Genomic DNA, 15,183 nt, shown 5'->3' with positions numbered 1-15,183 from the left:
TGCAGGGGCGCAGGTAGACCAGTCGGTCTTTGAGGAGCTCATCAGGGAGCGGCTCCCGGAGCTGGCGGAGCACATGGGCGACCTCGCGGCCCTGTCGTCCGTGTCCCTGTCGTGGTTCCTCACCCTCTTCCTGAGCATAATGCCGCTGGAGAGCGCCATCAGTGTGGTCGACTGCTTCTTCTACGACGGTATCAGGGCCATCTTCCAGCTGGGGCTGGCCGTGCTGGACGCCAACGCCGAGGCCCTGTGCGGCAGCAAGGACGACAGCCAGGCCCTCATGGTCCTCAGCAGGTGGGCTGGGGCTGTCTCCTCGGGCAGCAGCACCTCTGGGGACCCTGGAGGAGGTCCCCGCAGGGCTGCCACTTGGCACCTTCTCAGCTGGGCTCTGCCACCCTTTGGCGTCACAAGGCCGGCCAGTGGCAAGCCGTGCGGGTCCCCTGCCTCCTCTGCATCATCCTGTCCTCGGAGAGGATGCAGCTGTCCTGGCTCCAGGGGTGTCTCTCCTTCCCTCTAGAACGAGGGTGGCCCTTGGTGCTTTCCCCAGAGGGCGTGGGACAGAGGAGGCGTGGGACAGAGGAGCCGTGTTGCAAGGGCGTGGCCATGCTCAGGCCCTGGTGGGGCGGTCTCTGTGGTGCCTGGAGGGCTGAGCCTGCGCTGACTGGGCTGCTGGTCCTCAGGTTTCTAGATCACATTAAGAACGAGGAGAGCCCGGGGCCCCCAGTCAGCAGCCACCACACCCTCTCGGACGACCAGGAACCCTGCCCTGCCGCTAACATCTCCGACTTGATCCGGGACGCCTACGAGGTGAGGCGCCCTGCCCTGCCCCGGGCCCCGGGGCGTCCGTGCTGCCTCTTCCTGTGACGGGAGGCGGCCCTGCGAGCACGTGTCCCTTGTTTCCCGGCAGAAGTTCGGAGACCAGTCCGTGGAGCAGCTCGAGCGCCTGCGCTGCCGGCACAGGATCCGGGTCCTGCAGGGCCACGAGGACACCGCCCGGCAGCACGTGGTGCGCGGCCGGCGCGGGGTCACCGGAGTGCAGCCCCTGCCCCTCTGAGTCGTGGGTGGCGACGAGGCCTGCCTTGTCCACGTTAAATTAACAACGTGGTAGCAGTGACCTGCTGGGGAAACAGCAGGGTTTCCAGAGTCCCACGGATTGTGAGCAAATTAACCACACCGAGCCTCAGTTTCCCCATTTGTAAAATGGGGGTAATAATACCATGTGGGATAAAATGAGGTTTGGTATGTAAAATGCCTAGCCGGTAAAAAGGGCTATTCAGAAGGAACTTCTGTCCAGGCTCTATCTTTGCTTGCTTTAAAGTTCCATTTTAATTTAATACGTTGGTTCTGGGCCTGAGGTATGAATTACAGAGAGGTTGAGAGTGGTACTGTAGCGTGATCTCTGTTGGAAAGGTGTGGCGGCGACTGGGAAACAGGCACTTTTCCCCCACGGAGCCCCGATGCTGCGCCCAGACGAGTTTCCCCTCCCTTGCTTGTGCCTCCTGGGGCAGGCGCGGGATTCTGTCGATCTCTTCCTTTCCTCCAGCTTCGCGTTGTTATCCCAGAAGTCTCCATCCTCCCTGAAGACTTAGAAGAACTCTATGACTTATTCAAGGTACGAGCATCTGGGAAGGTGACGGAGCTGAAGGCCTTGACCAGGCCAGAGCAGCTGTGCCCAGCTGCTAGGGGCGCGAGGGGTGCGAGGGGCGTGGGTGCTGGGGTCTGCCATGTGCCGAAGCTGCCCGTGCCCACTGGCTCTACCAGGAAACCGCTGGCCCGGGCCCTGACGCCCCGCCCCTTAGATGGCACTGACATCTTTCTGGAGCCCACACGATGGCCAGGCCCCTGTGAGGTGGGAGGCAGGGAGAGCTGCACGGGGGGGCGGCGGGGGGTGGGGGGACCAAGGCTCTGGACTCGGCAGGGCGCCCTGAGCTGCGCTTCCTGCCCTGCTGTCATGGGCCCGGGTGTCCCAGGGCAGAGTCCATGGGGCAGTGACCCTTCCTGAGCCTGCCACCTAATATGACTTTAATTCTCATAACTACATCCCACATTATGTATAGGTATATTTTTATTTGTGTGCATGCCAGTTCATGTTCTCTTTTCTCCAGGGGCTGTTATTTTCGTACTTTTCCATGTGGCCACATAGTCTTCATCATTCCCCATAACTTTATAATCTGTCCTGTTGGAAAGTTAATATATTAAGCCATATTTCTAATATCTGGGTATTTAGGTGGGCTTCCAAGTTTTGCTGCCTAACTCATCCTGCAGAGAACTTCTTTAAGCATCTTTCTGAAGTTTTCTTGCTTAAACAGTAAATACAATTGGGTGAGGAGAGGCAGACACACTGGCCCATGATGGTTCCCTGCCAGTGAAGGGAGAGAAGGAAAAACTGCAGAAAGCCAGGCCAGCGCTGAGGGGCAGCGGTCTCTGGGCACTCCAGCCTGGGGATTCTGACCTCTGTCACTTCTGACCTGAAATTGCCAAAATAATGGAAGTGGCCGTACCGGGCAGTGCCGTGCGTGGGCAGCAGTGCGGGCGCCTGCTTCAGGACATGGAGGGCAGCTCCCAACTCCCGGTACGCCTCGTGCGTGGCGAGGCCCCCAGGGTCTCCTGTTAAATCCCCCCTTTACAGGTGTCTGGTTTCCTCTGTTGCCCTAGATAGAAAAGAGGTCAGAGGTCCCCAGCTGTCCCAATTCCTGCAAGAATAGGAAATAGTAGAAACATAAAAGCAAGTAAATAAACTTTTTAGTTCAAAAAGTCCTTTATTTATATAGGATTTTCTGCTAACTACTGGCAAACTAAAGAAAGACCACAACACTATAAATTTGCTGTTTTTCAAAATGCAGTTCCAAACGAAATCAGAGTGAAACAGCCTCATAATCAAAGTGTGCTGTTCCGCCCCCACCCCCCACCCCCGTCCCACGCTGCGCACCGCTGCCTCCTCGCGGCTCCCAGCCTCACTTGATCCTCACTTATCACGGTATTTAAGTACCGTGGCGAAGTCTGCTGTTTAGCTGGGTTTCACGTGCACTTCTTGAGTTTTGAAGCATTTTATTTTCTCCATGGAAAGGGCCGCACACAGAAGCCCTTGTGGTGTTTTGTAGATAGGTAGCAGGGTCCTAGTGAGGGTTCTGCGCCTTACTGCACTCCACCTGAGCTTGCTTGACCATCTGTTTTTATCAAGAGACAGTGAGCTCTGATGGTCTCTTTCCTATTCAGAATAAACTTTGTGGGTGGTGCTTAACGAAATACATGTTTACTGTTTAAAGCATTCCTTTAATCTACATAAACTCGGGTTTGTGGCGTTTCCTGTGCCCTCAGATTGGGAGCAGCTCTGTTGTGGATGAGAACAGTAGAAGCAGACCCTGTGTTATAGACTCTCCCTGCAAGCACCTGGGACCCGAAACAGCGTGTCACCCACTCCATAGCTGCATTCTTAGCGATGATGAATTAAATTCACTCACTATTGCTGGGTTATGATGCCCTGCAAAGCATTTTAATAATATTTTGTTTCTATATTCTGGGTAAGGCTTCTGATTTCAAAATTTACTTGAAAAAACATAAAACAAAATAATAGAATTATCCACCCTCACAGTTAAAAAATAATAATAAAAGACTTTTAAGCAAAAATTGAAAACAAACGGGCCTCATCCTGGCTGTCCCTTCAGAGTCACCTTGTTCCAGAAGTCACTGTCTCAGTGTGGCGACGTTTCTCTAGCTCCATCTGGGGACGTGTACACACACACTACCCACTTTTTTCCATATAAATGTGGGATTGTGGTACACATGATGGCCTTTATTTTCCCCTACTTAACCATACGGTGAGAACTTTTTTCTTGATCAGTATCTGCCCCATTCACCTATCAAGGGGCATTTATGTTTTACCGTATTTTTGCTGTTTTATGGACAGTGCTGGACTGAGTGATGTGTGCATTTATCGGCACACTTATACTGCTGTTTCTGTAGGACGGGTTTCTTGAGGTAGAGATTCAGGGCAGGGGGGGTCATGTACGTAAAAATTTGTTCTTGACTGCTAAGGTATCTTCCAAATGTTTGAATTTGCAAGGTACAATTCCACTGATAGTATCTAAGAGTGCTCATTTCCCCACACTCTGTACCCAGCCAGCATTTAAACTTCTGCTTGTCTGGTAGAAAATTGCATTTCATTTTAATTATATTTTCTGTATTTATTAGTGAGGTTGAGTACCATTTCACAGGTTTATTGGCCAGTTGTACAGTTTAGTGAGGTTGAGTACTATTTCATAGGTTTATCGGCCAGTTGTACAGTTTTCTGCATCTTTTGTATCCTTTGCCTGTTTTTCTATTGTTTGTTTTTCTAACATGAGCTGTTAAGAGTTTTGCTGCTATATTATAACCATTTTCTTTTGGACAGCATTTTATGGACCATTAGCATCACAGTATATACAAATATATGTGAAAATTCATAATGTGCCTTGGGTTTTTAGGAATGGAAATGTATTAGGTCTTTGTTTCACACATAAACTTTTAGTGAATCTGGAAAGGCTATTTAAAGGATATGACAATAAACTCAGAAATGGCATTCTGGCTCCCATCCAAGGGTCTGTGCCTCCATAGCACAGCATCTGCACTTATTTCCATCCCATCGTTCTAGGTGGAGGGTGTTGAAATTGTGAAGAACTCTGTAGTAGCTGGGAATCATTTCAGGCTTTTGCAAATCGAGGTATCCAAAGGGGTGACTTAGTACTGGTATAAATGGTACATTCAGAGGCTCACTTGGTCCTCAGTGATGGGGGCAGTTTTACTGCTTTGGTTTTCAGTCTATTCCCAAGACTTGAAATCACCATTTCCCCCCTGCCTTTCAGTGTCTGAACTGGTAGTGTATTCAGGTGGTCCCAGAGTCAGGAAGTATAAGCACACACCCAGTAACAAGCCTCGCTTCCACCCCTCCGTCCCTGTTCTTACACTCTTCTCCCATCCATAACCAGTGTTTGGAACCCTATAGGTTGTCTGGTACTTTTTGACTTTCAAATAATATGATTTTAAGTGAGAAGAACAGAATAAAAGTTGTCTTTTCTTCTAGAGTTAAAATGTCAAAATTACATGTTCAGTGTGGGCAAGGACTAAAGTTAGCAAGGAAAACCTCTTACGTAGCTGATTAGAGTGATGAGATTATGAGACATTTGATTTTTAAAAACGGTTACAACATTGTGCATGCACAGTAGCACTGGGAGGCAGGGGCCGAGGGAGGCAGGCGGGCCGGCTGGGCTTTGAGCCGGGCGCCTCTGCTCTTCTCTCCCGGCCTCAAGAGGGAGCACCTGATGTGCCGCTACTGGGAGCAGCCGGGCCCCGTGCTCCAGCGCCACGACCCCAGCAGACCATATGCCGAGCAGTACCGCATCGACCCCCGGCAGTTTGCAGACCTCTTTAAGCTGCTCTCCCCGTGGACCTGCGGGGCCCACACGGAGGTGCTCGCTGAGAGGACTTTCCGACTCCTCGATGACAACATGGACCATCTCATCGAGTTCAGAGGCGTCGTCAGCTGTCTGGGTAGGACATCGTGGGCATCTTTGGCAGTGAGTTCATCTGGGATGACTCTGAACAGGAGACAAGTGCATGCAACGCAGTGCCTTTATGATGGGCCTGGCAGGATTTAACACTGCAGGCTCCTCTCCGGACCCCTGTTCTGCTTCGGCATGTAGGGGAGGGTGGTGGGAAGAGGGGTGCAGGGGATGCACTGCAGGCTCTGAGGAGGCCTCACCTGCATGGGCTGGTTAGGCTGGTTAGGAGCCACGTCCCTAACCCTTTTCTGTGGAACTGAAACCTTTCAAAAGGACCCAGACTAGATTATCATTCACATCAGATCAGGTTCCCATGTTCCTCAAGTGTTACCAGTCGCTGCCTCTAAAGTGTTAATTTCCAGGGAGAAGATTTCGAAGGTGATGTGGGCCTGGGGGTGGCACAGAGGCAGCCTTAGGGGCTCTGTAGGTATTGAGACCATCAGGTTCTCTCTCCGTAGGATATTTGCGCTATTAGAAATGTACTTCAACCATCTGCATCGACTCAACCTCTCCTCCTTGTTTTTCAGATATTATGTATAATGGAGAAATGAATGAAAAAATTAAACTGTTATACAGACTTCATATTCCTCCAGGTAAGACATTCCACGTAGAGAAAGCGCGGCTCTGTTCCACCTTAACACAAGAGCAGCTTTGTGTACGACACTGACACTGAAGCACTTCTTTTAAATTTCATGAAGACTCAGGGCTGTAGATGTTTCTAGTGTGGGCATTACCGACCGCAGTTTTAAGTACTGTACTACATGGCGCGCGGGGGCCCTCAAACTGAGTGTGCACCAGAACCACGTGGAAGGCTTGTTAAAACACAGGGTACTGGGACCACCCCAGAGTTCATGGCTCGTTATGGCTGTGTTGGGGCCTGAGAATGTTTCTAGCAAGTTCTCCTGGTGTGTAAGTGCTGCTGAGCTGGGGTGAGCACAGCTGGCCTGTGGAATGTGCAGGTACTTTAACAGATGGTGAACTCAGGCTACTGTTTTTGAAGGACCATTTCATTTTTCTAGCATGTAAGCCCATGCTTCCTTCAAGTTCAAGCAGGGGTAACCAGGAACGAAGGAAGCAGTTTTCTGAACTGTAAGATCAGACTTGGCATTAACAGTAAAAAGAACAAGGCAACCTTAAGATGTTCCTTGGGTCCTTGAAACTGGTGGAGATGAGTTAGGAATATCAGAGGGTTTGGGGCCCAAGGGCCATGTTCTGGTGTGTGACTGGTGCCTCTGAGCCTCAGGCGGCTGGTGGGCCCCATGGGGCCTTTTGGTGTCACAGGATCGCGGTGGCTTTCATAACATCGGAGGTGCAGGTGACCATTGCTGACCGGGCATACGTCCTCCGTGCTCTTTACTCCCAGAGAGCATTCTATTCTGTAGCTCTCACCGACTTCCCACAGACTCGTTATTACTTTCGCTCAAGTTGTTCAGCCTCAGTGAAGTTCTTACCTTTTATATCAAAAGAAGTTATTGGATTTTATTTTTTATTAATTTGTCCTTATTTTTCACAAAGGTTTTTTTAACCTTTGTTAAAGCATATTTAGGCATAACATAGAAGGTATGCCTAAATCATCATTATCGGTATCTACATCTGGTGTCAGGTTGATTTTGTTACTCAACTACTGCATTTTAAATGTTTAAATAAACTTTTTACTTTGAATAGTTTTAGATTTATAGAAAAGCTTCACAGATTTTACTGATAAAATTCCCATTCTTGATATATCTTAAAAATTATTATTGGCTTTTGATATTATCAGTTGAAGTTATTATTTTTTTTATTTTTTACATGGGCAGGCACTGGGACTCAAACCCGGGTCTCTGGCATGGCAGGCGAAAACTGCCATTGTGCCACCATTGCCCGCCCACATTATTTGATTTTTGACCTGACTTCATATTGGCTTATTGTTTGCTTCTAAATTATATGTGTATTTCTAAAAACATAATTAATTAAAGGCATTTTTAGGCCTCATTGGCTTCAGAAAATCATTTTTTCACAATCTTTTTGAACATATGATTGTAATATTTATATTGTATGACTCTCAGAATTTAATTTGTAAAATTAAAATGAAAACTAGGGTGCAAGAGTAATTCAGTGGTAGAATTCTTGCCTGTCATGTAGGAGACCTGGATTCGATTCCTGGCCCATGCGCTTCCCCAAAACAAACAAGCAAGCAAACAAAAATTTAAAAAATAGTGCTATAATAGGATAGTCACATGAAAGAAGAATGAAATGTGACCCCAGTCATACAGTTTACAAAAAAAAAAAAAAGACGACTTGGTATGTTATTTTGCTTACCTGTTTAATATTGGAATTTTGGGCAATTTTTTTAAGACTTAAGAATGCAGACAACCTCAAACCTCTATTTAAAAACATTTAATTTCCTGAGGCCATGAGGTTGATAGTGCCCTTGGGAACTTTTCATTTAAATAGATTTAATTTGAACAAATATTTACTTTCCACCATAATGGATAATTTTGTTTAAGCCTTTTGATTAAGGCGGACAGACATTAGTAGGAAAAAATGTATGTCACTAATCAGGAAGAATAATGAGTACCTCAAGTTTCAGTGTGTGCACCCCAAAATTTACTTTGAGCCTAAGTGTCTTGTTTAGCCGACAGAGGGGTGGTGACAGTAAGCATGTGGGCACCTCGCCACAGCACACCTATCTTGGGCCTCTGCAGAGCGTGTGCCCCACACAGGCCTTCTGTGTGCTCGGGGCAAAGGGATCTGATGCAACCCAGGACACCACAGAGAGCCAAAGCCAGGGCTTCGCACAGTTATTGGAGAGCTCATTTTATTGGGTCCGTAGTGATTACCACACTGTTTGGCAAAGGAAATAGAAAAGCAGTATTACAGGTGATCTAATAGCATGTCAGGCGAGGGAGAGGCAAACAGTATTCTAGAAGATTGTTTAGTCAGAAGTTTCCACTACACACTGACACATTTATAGTTAGTGGTAATTTTGCTCAGCTAATTAAACTAATTGAACTCTCAGAAGATAACTTCCTGGAAGAACATTATTTTATTGCAAAGAAGCATAAAAACAAAAACTCACTGAAAATGATGTCGGAAATAAACAGATGGCAGTGAAAGGCTTTCTGTGGGTTTGTGTCCTGAGAGTGGGGCTGCAGGGACATTTTCATCAGGTTCCTTCTGAGATCTCTTGAGTTTCAAGGAAAGAATTGGTTTATCTGCAGAGAAGCTTTCCAAAAGTTTAGCCTATCAGCTAGATCCGCATTAAATAATGTTCTTAAAATGTTGACTCGAACATTTGAGCTGCTCCAGTCTGTTTCCAGCTTTATGTGAAGAAATAGAAGTTTCTTCCTGAGGTTTTATGCTTCAAATAGATTTGCTGTCCAAAGGAAGAATTTTGTCAAGAAGTTGAGTTAAAAGGAAAATCACGTGAATGATTTTCACTTTGCAGTTTGGTTAAGGAGAGTCAGTGGTTTTAAAAAAGGACTCGAAATGTTCAATCCAGAATGACTTAATCAAAAATTTAAAAAACACATGAAAATATATTAACATGTATTGACGAAGTATGGATTCAAAGCAAAAATTCAACTTGGGGAAAATGAGGTTACAAATGTTTCATTTATGACTAGTTATAATTTGAATCCTAAAATACAATAATAGACTAGTTACAGCATTATCTGTGTATGAATGAGGGAAAGATTATTTTGAATATGAATTTTAAAGTTTTGACTGGATTCAAAATCTAGTCATATTATCTTTCCCCCCTACAAAAAAAACATTACATTTGCCAGCAAAAGACAGGAGCTCATGCTCTGGAAGTACAATCAGAAGCACTCCATTGTTCTCATATAATGGCAGGTTCTCCTTAATGGCAAAAGGAGTTTCCATGAAGTAGAGGGAAAAAGTGCCATTTGCTGCCACCTTCACGTCCAAGCAGTTTCTTCTTGATGGCAAAAATGTGTTTTAAAGAGGGCATCATTTACGAGTCCTACTCAGGAACTGCAAAGAGCCACCTCAAGTAGGAAAACTGCTACGTAAAAGTCATGTTTATTTGTCCTGAGTGTGCTAATAATCAGTTTGATCTTTTTTGGACTCTTCATTGCCTATGATAAAAGAACATACCTTGGAAGTTGACGTAGTTAGTGGTTTCCCTTCTGAACCTATGTAGGACCACTGGAAACCTACTCTGCTTTGTCAGGAGGACCTACAGATAAGACTGTTGGTACTGAGCTGTACAATCAGACTTCACCAGTTACTTGAGTATTTGCTGTGGAATGGGATGATGAGTCTGAAGTTATTATCAGCAGGACCAAAGATAGAGCATATGATTACTCCTCTTTGCCCGAGAAAGAAGTCTGACATTCATGTTACACCCACCATACTTCACTTTTTGGCGAGCCTTTTCTTAGGGCTGCACTGGGAAATAACACTAAAGATGAACTCTATAATCTCTGCTTTTGAGAATGGGCCAGTATGTCAAAATATCTACTGAAACCCCCCAAAATGAAGGGTCCCTCCATTTTTGTGTAGACAAAAATGTTAGTAGGAATGGCTCTGCTAGCATGCGTGAGGAAGGCTCGCCCAGTAAATGGAACAGATGAGCAGGATGGTGGATTAGCCAAGATCAGGAACTCCTTCACAGTGTAGAAGCAGTCTGAACTTCCAGCTGCAGATGGTGATTCCAGAAATGTACTGAGCTGAGGAAACTGCAAGGGTCAGCTCCTCACTGGATACAGAAATAACCATCTCCATTCCAGTTCAGCAACTTTGGCAACACTGAAGGGCGCTCCATCTAACACACACATGGTATGTGCATACCAACCGCAGCAGGCATATGTGAGTGCTGGTGGGCAGCTAGGCTAGCTGGGAGAGCTTTTTCTTGCTGTGGATTGGGATCCTGAGTTCACTGAGGAAATCCACGATTTTGAAAAACATGGAAGTGTAGAATACAAACCTCCTAAAAATCTTTTGTGAAATTAAAAGATTGCTGTGAATTTTTTACAACAGAAGAAAAGCTAGGGGGCAGGCCATGGTGGCTCAGCAGGCAGAGTTCTCACCTGCCATGCTGGAGACCGGGGTTTGATTCCTGGTGCCTGCCCATGCATTAAAAAAAAAAAAGCTAGGTGCTAAAGAGCCCTGGTATTGTCCAAGTTGTCAAGATGCCATTAAAAAACTGGAATTATGATCTCTGGCTCAGGTACTTGTTACAGTTCATTTGGCTTTTAAAGTCAATACATGAAAAGCAAGTTGGATGCCTTTATTTTCTTCTCAGTGACTTGGATATATCAGAATTCCTAATGAATCCAAATGTAGACCTTGCCATTAATTTGTTTCCATGTGCAGCAGAGGCTTAGGAGGAGGACACTGTACTACTGTTGCAGGAAATAAGGATGGTAGAGAATGGTACAACTTTGATGACAGTATGTCTTTGCTGCACATGATGAAGGCCAAACTGTGTCTAAAACAGTACCAGAGACAAGACACTTGAGTGAACCACCCCTCCCTCCATGGGGTTAAGAAGGCATCCATTAAAGTGATGGAGATGGTAGGTAATGGTAGTAACAGTGATAAAGAAAGTAAAATCTGTCTGCACACTATCTCAAGAAAGTCCTCGAAGCCTTAAAGGCGAACCATCCTTTTGGTGGTATCCACTGCAGTGACAAAGTTCCCTACCACGTTAAGACTAAAGTCTGGGCAATGCAAGTTTCTGATAACCAAATGTAAACCATCTTTTCTTTGTGCAGTACTTGAAATGAAATTCAGTGAAAATTTTAATAGAAATTGTTAATCCATTTAGTCTTGAAATTTGCAAGCTGCATATAAATAGGAATGTAAAAAGCTATGTCTATAAAAGCTCAAACATCTTATTTTAAAAGGTTGAAAGGGTAGTAATGATTTTATGTAAACTTTGCATTTTATATTTTCCCTAGTGCATTGTTTTATATTTCTGAGCATACGTGCATAATAAGAGTGTTTTTCCAGCAAGTGCCATGTCCGCCCAGGTGGTTTCGTTCTGCGTTGCCGTGATGGGGAGAGCTCGGGAACCCCTGCTCTGGGGTGGGTGGCTTTTCTAGCCCCTCGTCACCAATACTTCACCTGCCTCTTTTCTGTACACTTGTTTCCCCAGGAAGCAATTGCTCTCTTCTCCGTGCTTCCACGATGAATGTTTATGGGTTCTTCTGCTAGTGTTTTGGTGGTGGCTTATGTGTACGCTTCCCCTCCTTAGCACATGCGGCCCTGAGGGCGGGGAGGGACCCAGTCTTCTCTTGGCCTCCAGGTGGCTCTTACCAAGGAAACCCTTTCCCATCGTACCTGCCCCGAGTGCTAATCAGGGTTTGCAGTTTTCTTCCTGTTTACCTTCTAAGGCTTATAACTCATTTGGGGCAAAGCTGGCAAAAAAAAAAAAAAAAAAAAAAAAAAGACCCAGTGTCTTCATTATAGATAAAATTAACCAACAGAAAAAAACAAACCTAGAAACCTACCTCCCAAGTAGGAGAGGGTGGTTTATCAAGGCTTTGGTGCCATCTTGTGGAGATTTGAACCACAGCTAAATGTTGCACTTGATTTATTCAATAAATGACTTAAATTCCCATCTTTTGCAAATGTCATTTCTTGTTTTTCTTGTAACAGGCTTATTTGACTATAATTCACATACCATGCAGTTTACCCATTTGGAGTATACAATTCAGTGACTTAATATGTTCACATAGTTTTACAACTGGCACCAGTTTAAGACTTTTCATGACCCCCAAAAGAATCCCCATATCCTTTAGCTAATGGCCCCAATCCATTCACCGCCCCCACCCCAGCCTTGGGGAAGGGGGTGGAATTTACTTTCTGTCTCTTTAGATTAGCCTATTCTGGACATTTCATGTAAGTGGAATCATACAGTACGTGTCATTTTGTGGCGTCTTTCAAGATTTGTCTGTTATAGCACGCATCAGCACTTCATTCCTTTCTATGCAGAATGATGGTCCATCATATGGATGTAACACATTTATCCATCTGTCATTTAGGCATTTACACTGTGGCCACATTTGGGGTATTATGAATGATGCTGCTGTGAACACTTGTATTCAGGGTCTAGGTAGACATGTTTTCATCTCTCTTGGGTGTATACCTAGGAGTAGAATTTCTGAATCAAATGGTAATTCTTAACATTTTGAAGAACTGCCAGACAATTTTCCATAGTGTCTGCACCATGGTACATCTTCACCGGGAGTTTGAAGGTTTTGGCATAATTGTATTTTTGGTATGTTTCAAGAAAAACTCCTGAGATAAAGTGCTCCTTTGAAATCAATAAAGCTTTTCAAAATTGTTTTAGAAATTGTGTAAGTATGTAGCAGTACATGGTTACTACAGAAAAATAATACCATGAAAAGTTTTTACTATAATCCTGCCACCCAGAAATTTGGCGTATTGTGAGCGATTTATATGTGTGTACGTGCAGATACTTCAGTTTTACAAAAACAAGACTTTACTACTAAATCTCACATCAGTTTGTCTAATAATAGTATCTACATACATTTGGAAAAGGCATACCTGGTTGTGTCAGATGTTTTATTTACTCATGTTTCCAGCATCTGGTGTGCATTTGGGTTCGTGGGCTCTCCATAGACACTGCAGTCACACAGGTTGTGAGCTGTTGGCTTAACCTTTAGTTCTTCCTTGACTAAAAAGTCAAGTAACTGTCAGTTTGATTAGAAAGGAAAATTTGTTCATTTTACATCTTTCTTTTTTTTTAAGCACTCACTGAAAATGACCGAGACAGTCAGTCACCATTAAAGAATCCCCTGTTGTCGACGTCAAGACCTCTGGTTTTTGGGAAGTCAGATGGCACGTATGACTTGTCGTTTTCCCTCAGGACCACCACTGGTGGTGGGAGGCACTTGGGCTGACCCTGTCTGCTCTTCCCTCCCTCCTGCAAATTAAAACCGAGCCCACTGCCCTCACAGGCCAGAAATCTTGCAGGTTCAAGTGTGGCTGGCTGACTGTCAGTTGGCACTCCCGTGGTTTATTCTTCCTGTGTTGCGGGACCTCACATATCACACAGCAAGGGGAGTCACTTAGCTACTGTACCCCATCTAGTCCATTGTCATTAGAACAGATGGTCCCCAAAGTGCTTTCCTGCTACTCACAGTTGGCCTGGTGATTTCCCCACTCCCTTACCACCTCCTTCTGGTTTCCTTGGTACTTTCATTGAATTGACATTAAATTATATATTGTATCTTTGCCTAAGGTGATGCAACTGATTATCAGAAACAGCTGAAACAGATGATTAAGGATTTAGCCAAAGAAAAAGATAAAACCGAAAAAGAGTTGCCCAAAATGAGCCAGGTATGGGATTTATTTTGTGCAGAGAATTGTTGTGCTAAATGATTTGCTTAGGTATAAGGGTTTGCTAATTAGGTCTAGCCCCCCTCATCTCCAAACCTTAATTAAAGGGTCTTCTAACTTCTGTGAGCTGAACATTATGGTGACTAAATAAGGAAAACTGTGTGATCAGTTCAGATTTTCAGACATCCCAGGTTTATACATCCAGAGATTCAAAGTTCTTGTAACAGGAGCTGCTGTACTTCATATCATTGACTTTTTATGTCAAATCCATTTGCTCAGGTTGATTTCTTCCTAAGGGGGGATCTGGGGCCTGTGGCTACAGCATTTCTTTCATTAAAAAAGGTGCATTTTCCATTTTCTTGAAAATCAGTGACTTCATGGTATACACTTGATGTGAATCTGAATTCCAGAAAAGGACTACCTTCAAGTGCCATGTGATGGTGGTAGTGGTAGTTTTAAATTTTGATTGGAAAGGGTTCCTCCCAACTTTTGGGCAATGCAAACATTTGTTATAGGACTTAGATATTTCACTTCTAATGACTTTGGTGAGTATTCAGGAAGGGATTTTTTTAGCATGTAGTATTTTTTTTTTTTTTAAAAATCACAAAACCCCTTGTGGGATCAGCATTTCATGGCATGTTTAAGAAATGCAGGATTCTACTCCTTGGATGTATGAGCAAGTCAGTTAATTCTCATGACTCAAAAGCTGTCTCAATTAACATGCTGGTATAGGTAACATCAGTTTTGCTGCTTTTTTTTAAAGAGTAGCTGTAACTATGTTTTAAACAAAAATGGGGTCACTTTACTTGCTGTCATTTACTTCAAAACATTATGGCTGTTTTCCCCAAACCATTGTTAAATCAGCTGTTCTTAACCTTTTCTCTATTTTGAGTACATGAATAGTGAAATATCACCTGAAGCATTTTTCATCACTACATACAAATTCTCATTTGAGCAGGGGTGTGTATGTTATTGAGAAAGCAGTGAGTAGCACCATTCTACTTCATGATTTAAAAGCCTTCAATTGATGTAGGGATAGTATTCCACCAGGTGAAGATGCTGTATCTTTAGTCATTAAACTGTTTCCAGTTTTTTTTCTCATAAACTCTGGCTTAAACATTAGACAGACTGCTGTGCATAGCTGTCTTTGGGGTCCATCCTCTCAGTTGATTTGCAGGCAGAAGGGGGTGCAGTCCTCTAGAACGGCACAGGTGTACTTTGCAGACGGGGATTTGTACAAACTGAAGGTCTGTGGCAGCTCTGTCAGGCAGGGCTGTCACCACCAGTTTTCACAACAGCATGTGTGTACTTCACGTCTGTCGCATTTTAATTAAGG

General features: G+C 44.6%; 1 protein-coding gene across 8 annotated transcripts in view; it reads left to right on the top strand.

Annotated features, from left to right (window-relative positions):
* TBC1D8 (TBC1 domain family member 8) overlaps positions 1 to 15,183 on the top strand; it is a 132,845-nt gene that overhangs the window by 113,184 nt on the left and 4,478 nt on the right. For 5 of the 8 annotated variants that reach the window (XM_077133901.1, XM_077133898.1, XM_077133896.1 and 2 more), the window contains 8 exons: positions 6 to 291; positions 678 to 804; positions 905 to 1,003; positions 1,541 to 1,609; positions 5,283 to 5,523; positions 6,062 to 6,127; positions 13,257 to 13,346; positions 13,750 to 13,847. In XM_077133901.1, the coding sequence (XP_076990016.1) occupies positions 6 to 291; positions 678 to 804; positions 905 to 1,003; positions 1,541 to 1,609; positions 5,283 to 5,523; positions 6,062 to 6,127; positions 13,257 to 13,346; positions 13,750 to 13,847 (1,076 nt within the window). The remainder of the gene's footprint in view (positions 1 to 5; positions 292 to 677; positions 805 to 904; positions 1,004 to 1,540; positions 1,610 to 5,282; positions 5,524 to 6,061; positions 6,128 to 13,256; positions 13,347 to 13,749; positions 13,848 to 15,183) is intronic. The other 3 variants (XM_077133897.1, XM_077133900.1, XM_077133903.1) reach the window with 3 other exon arrangements.

The sequence above is a fragment of the Tamandua tetradactyla genome, chromosome 17, assembly GCF_023851605.1.
Source record: "Tamandua tetradactyla isolate mTamTet1 chromosome 17, mTamTet1.pri, whole genome shotgun sequence".
Lineage (NCBI taxonomy): Eukaryota > Metazoa > Chordata > Mammalia > Pilosa > Myrmecophagidae > Tamandua > Tamandua tetradactyla.
The sequence above is the reverse complement of the archived record's forward strand: the minus strand, read 5'-3'. Positions and strand labels throughout refer to the sequence as shown.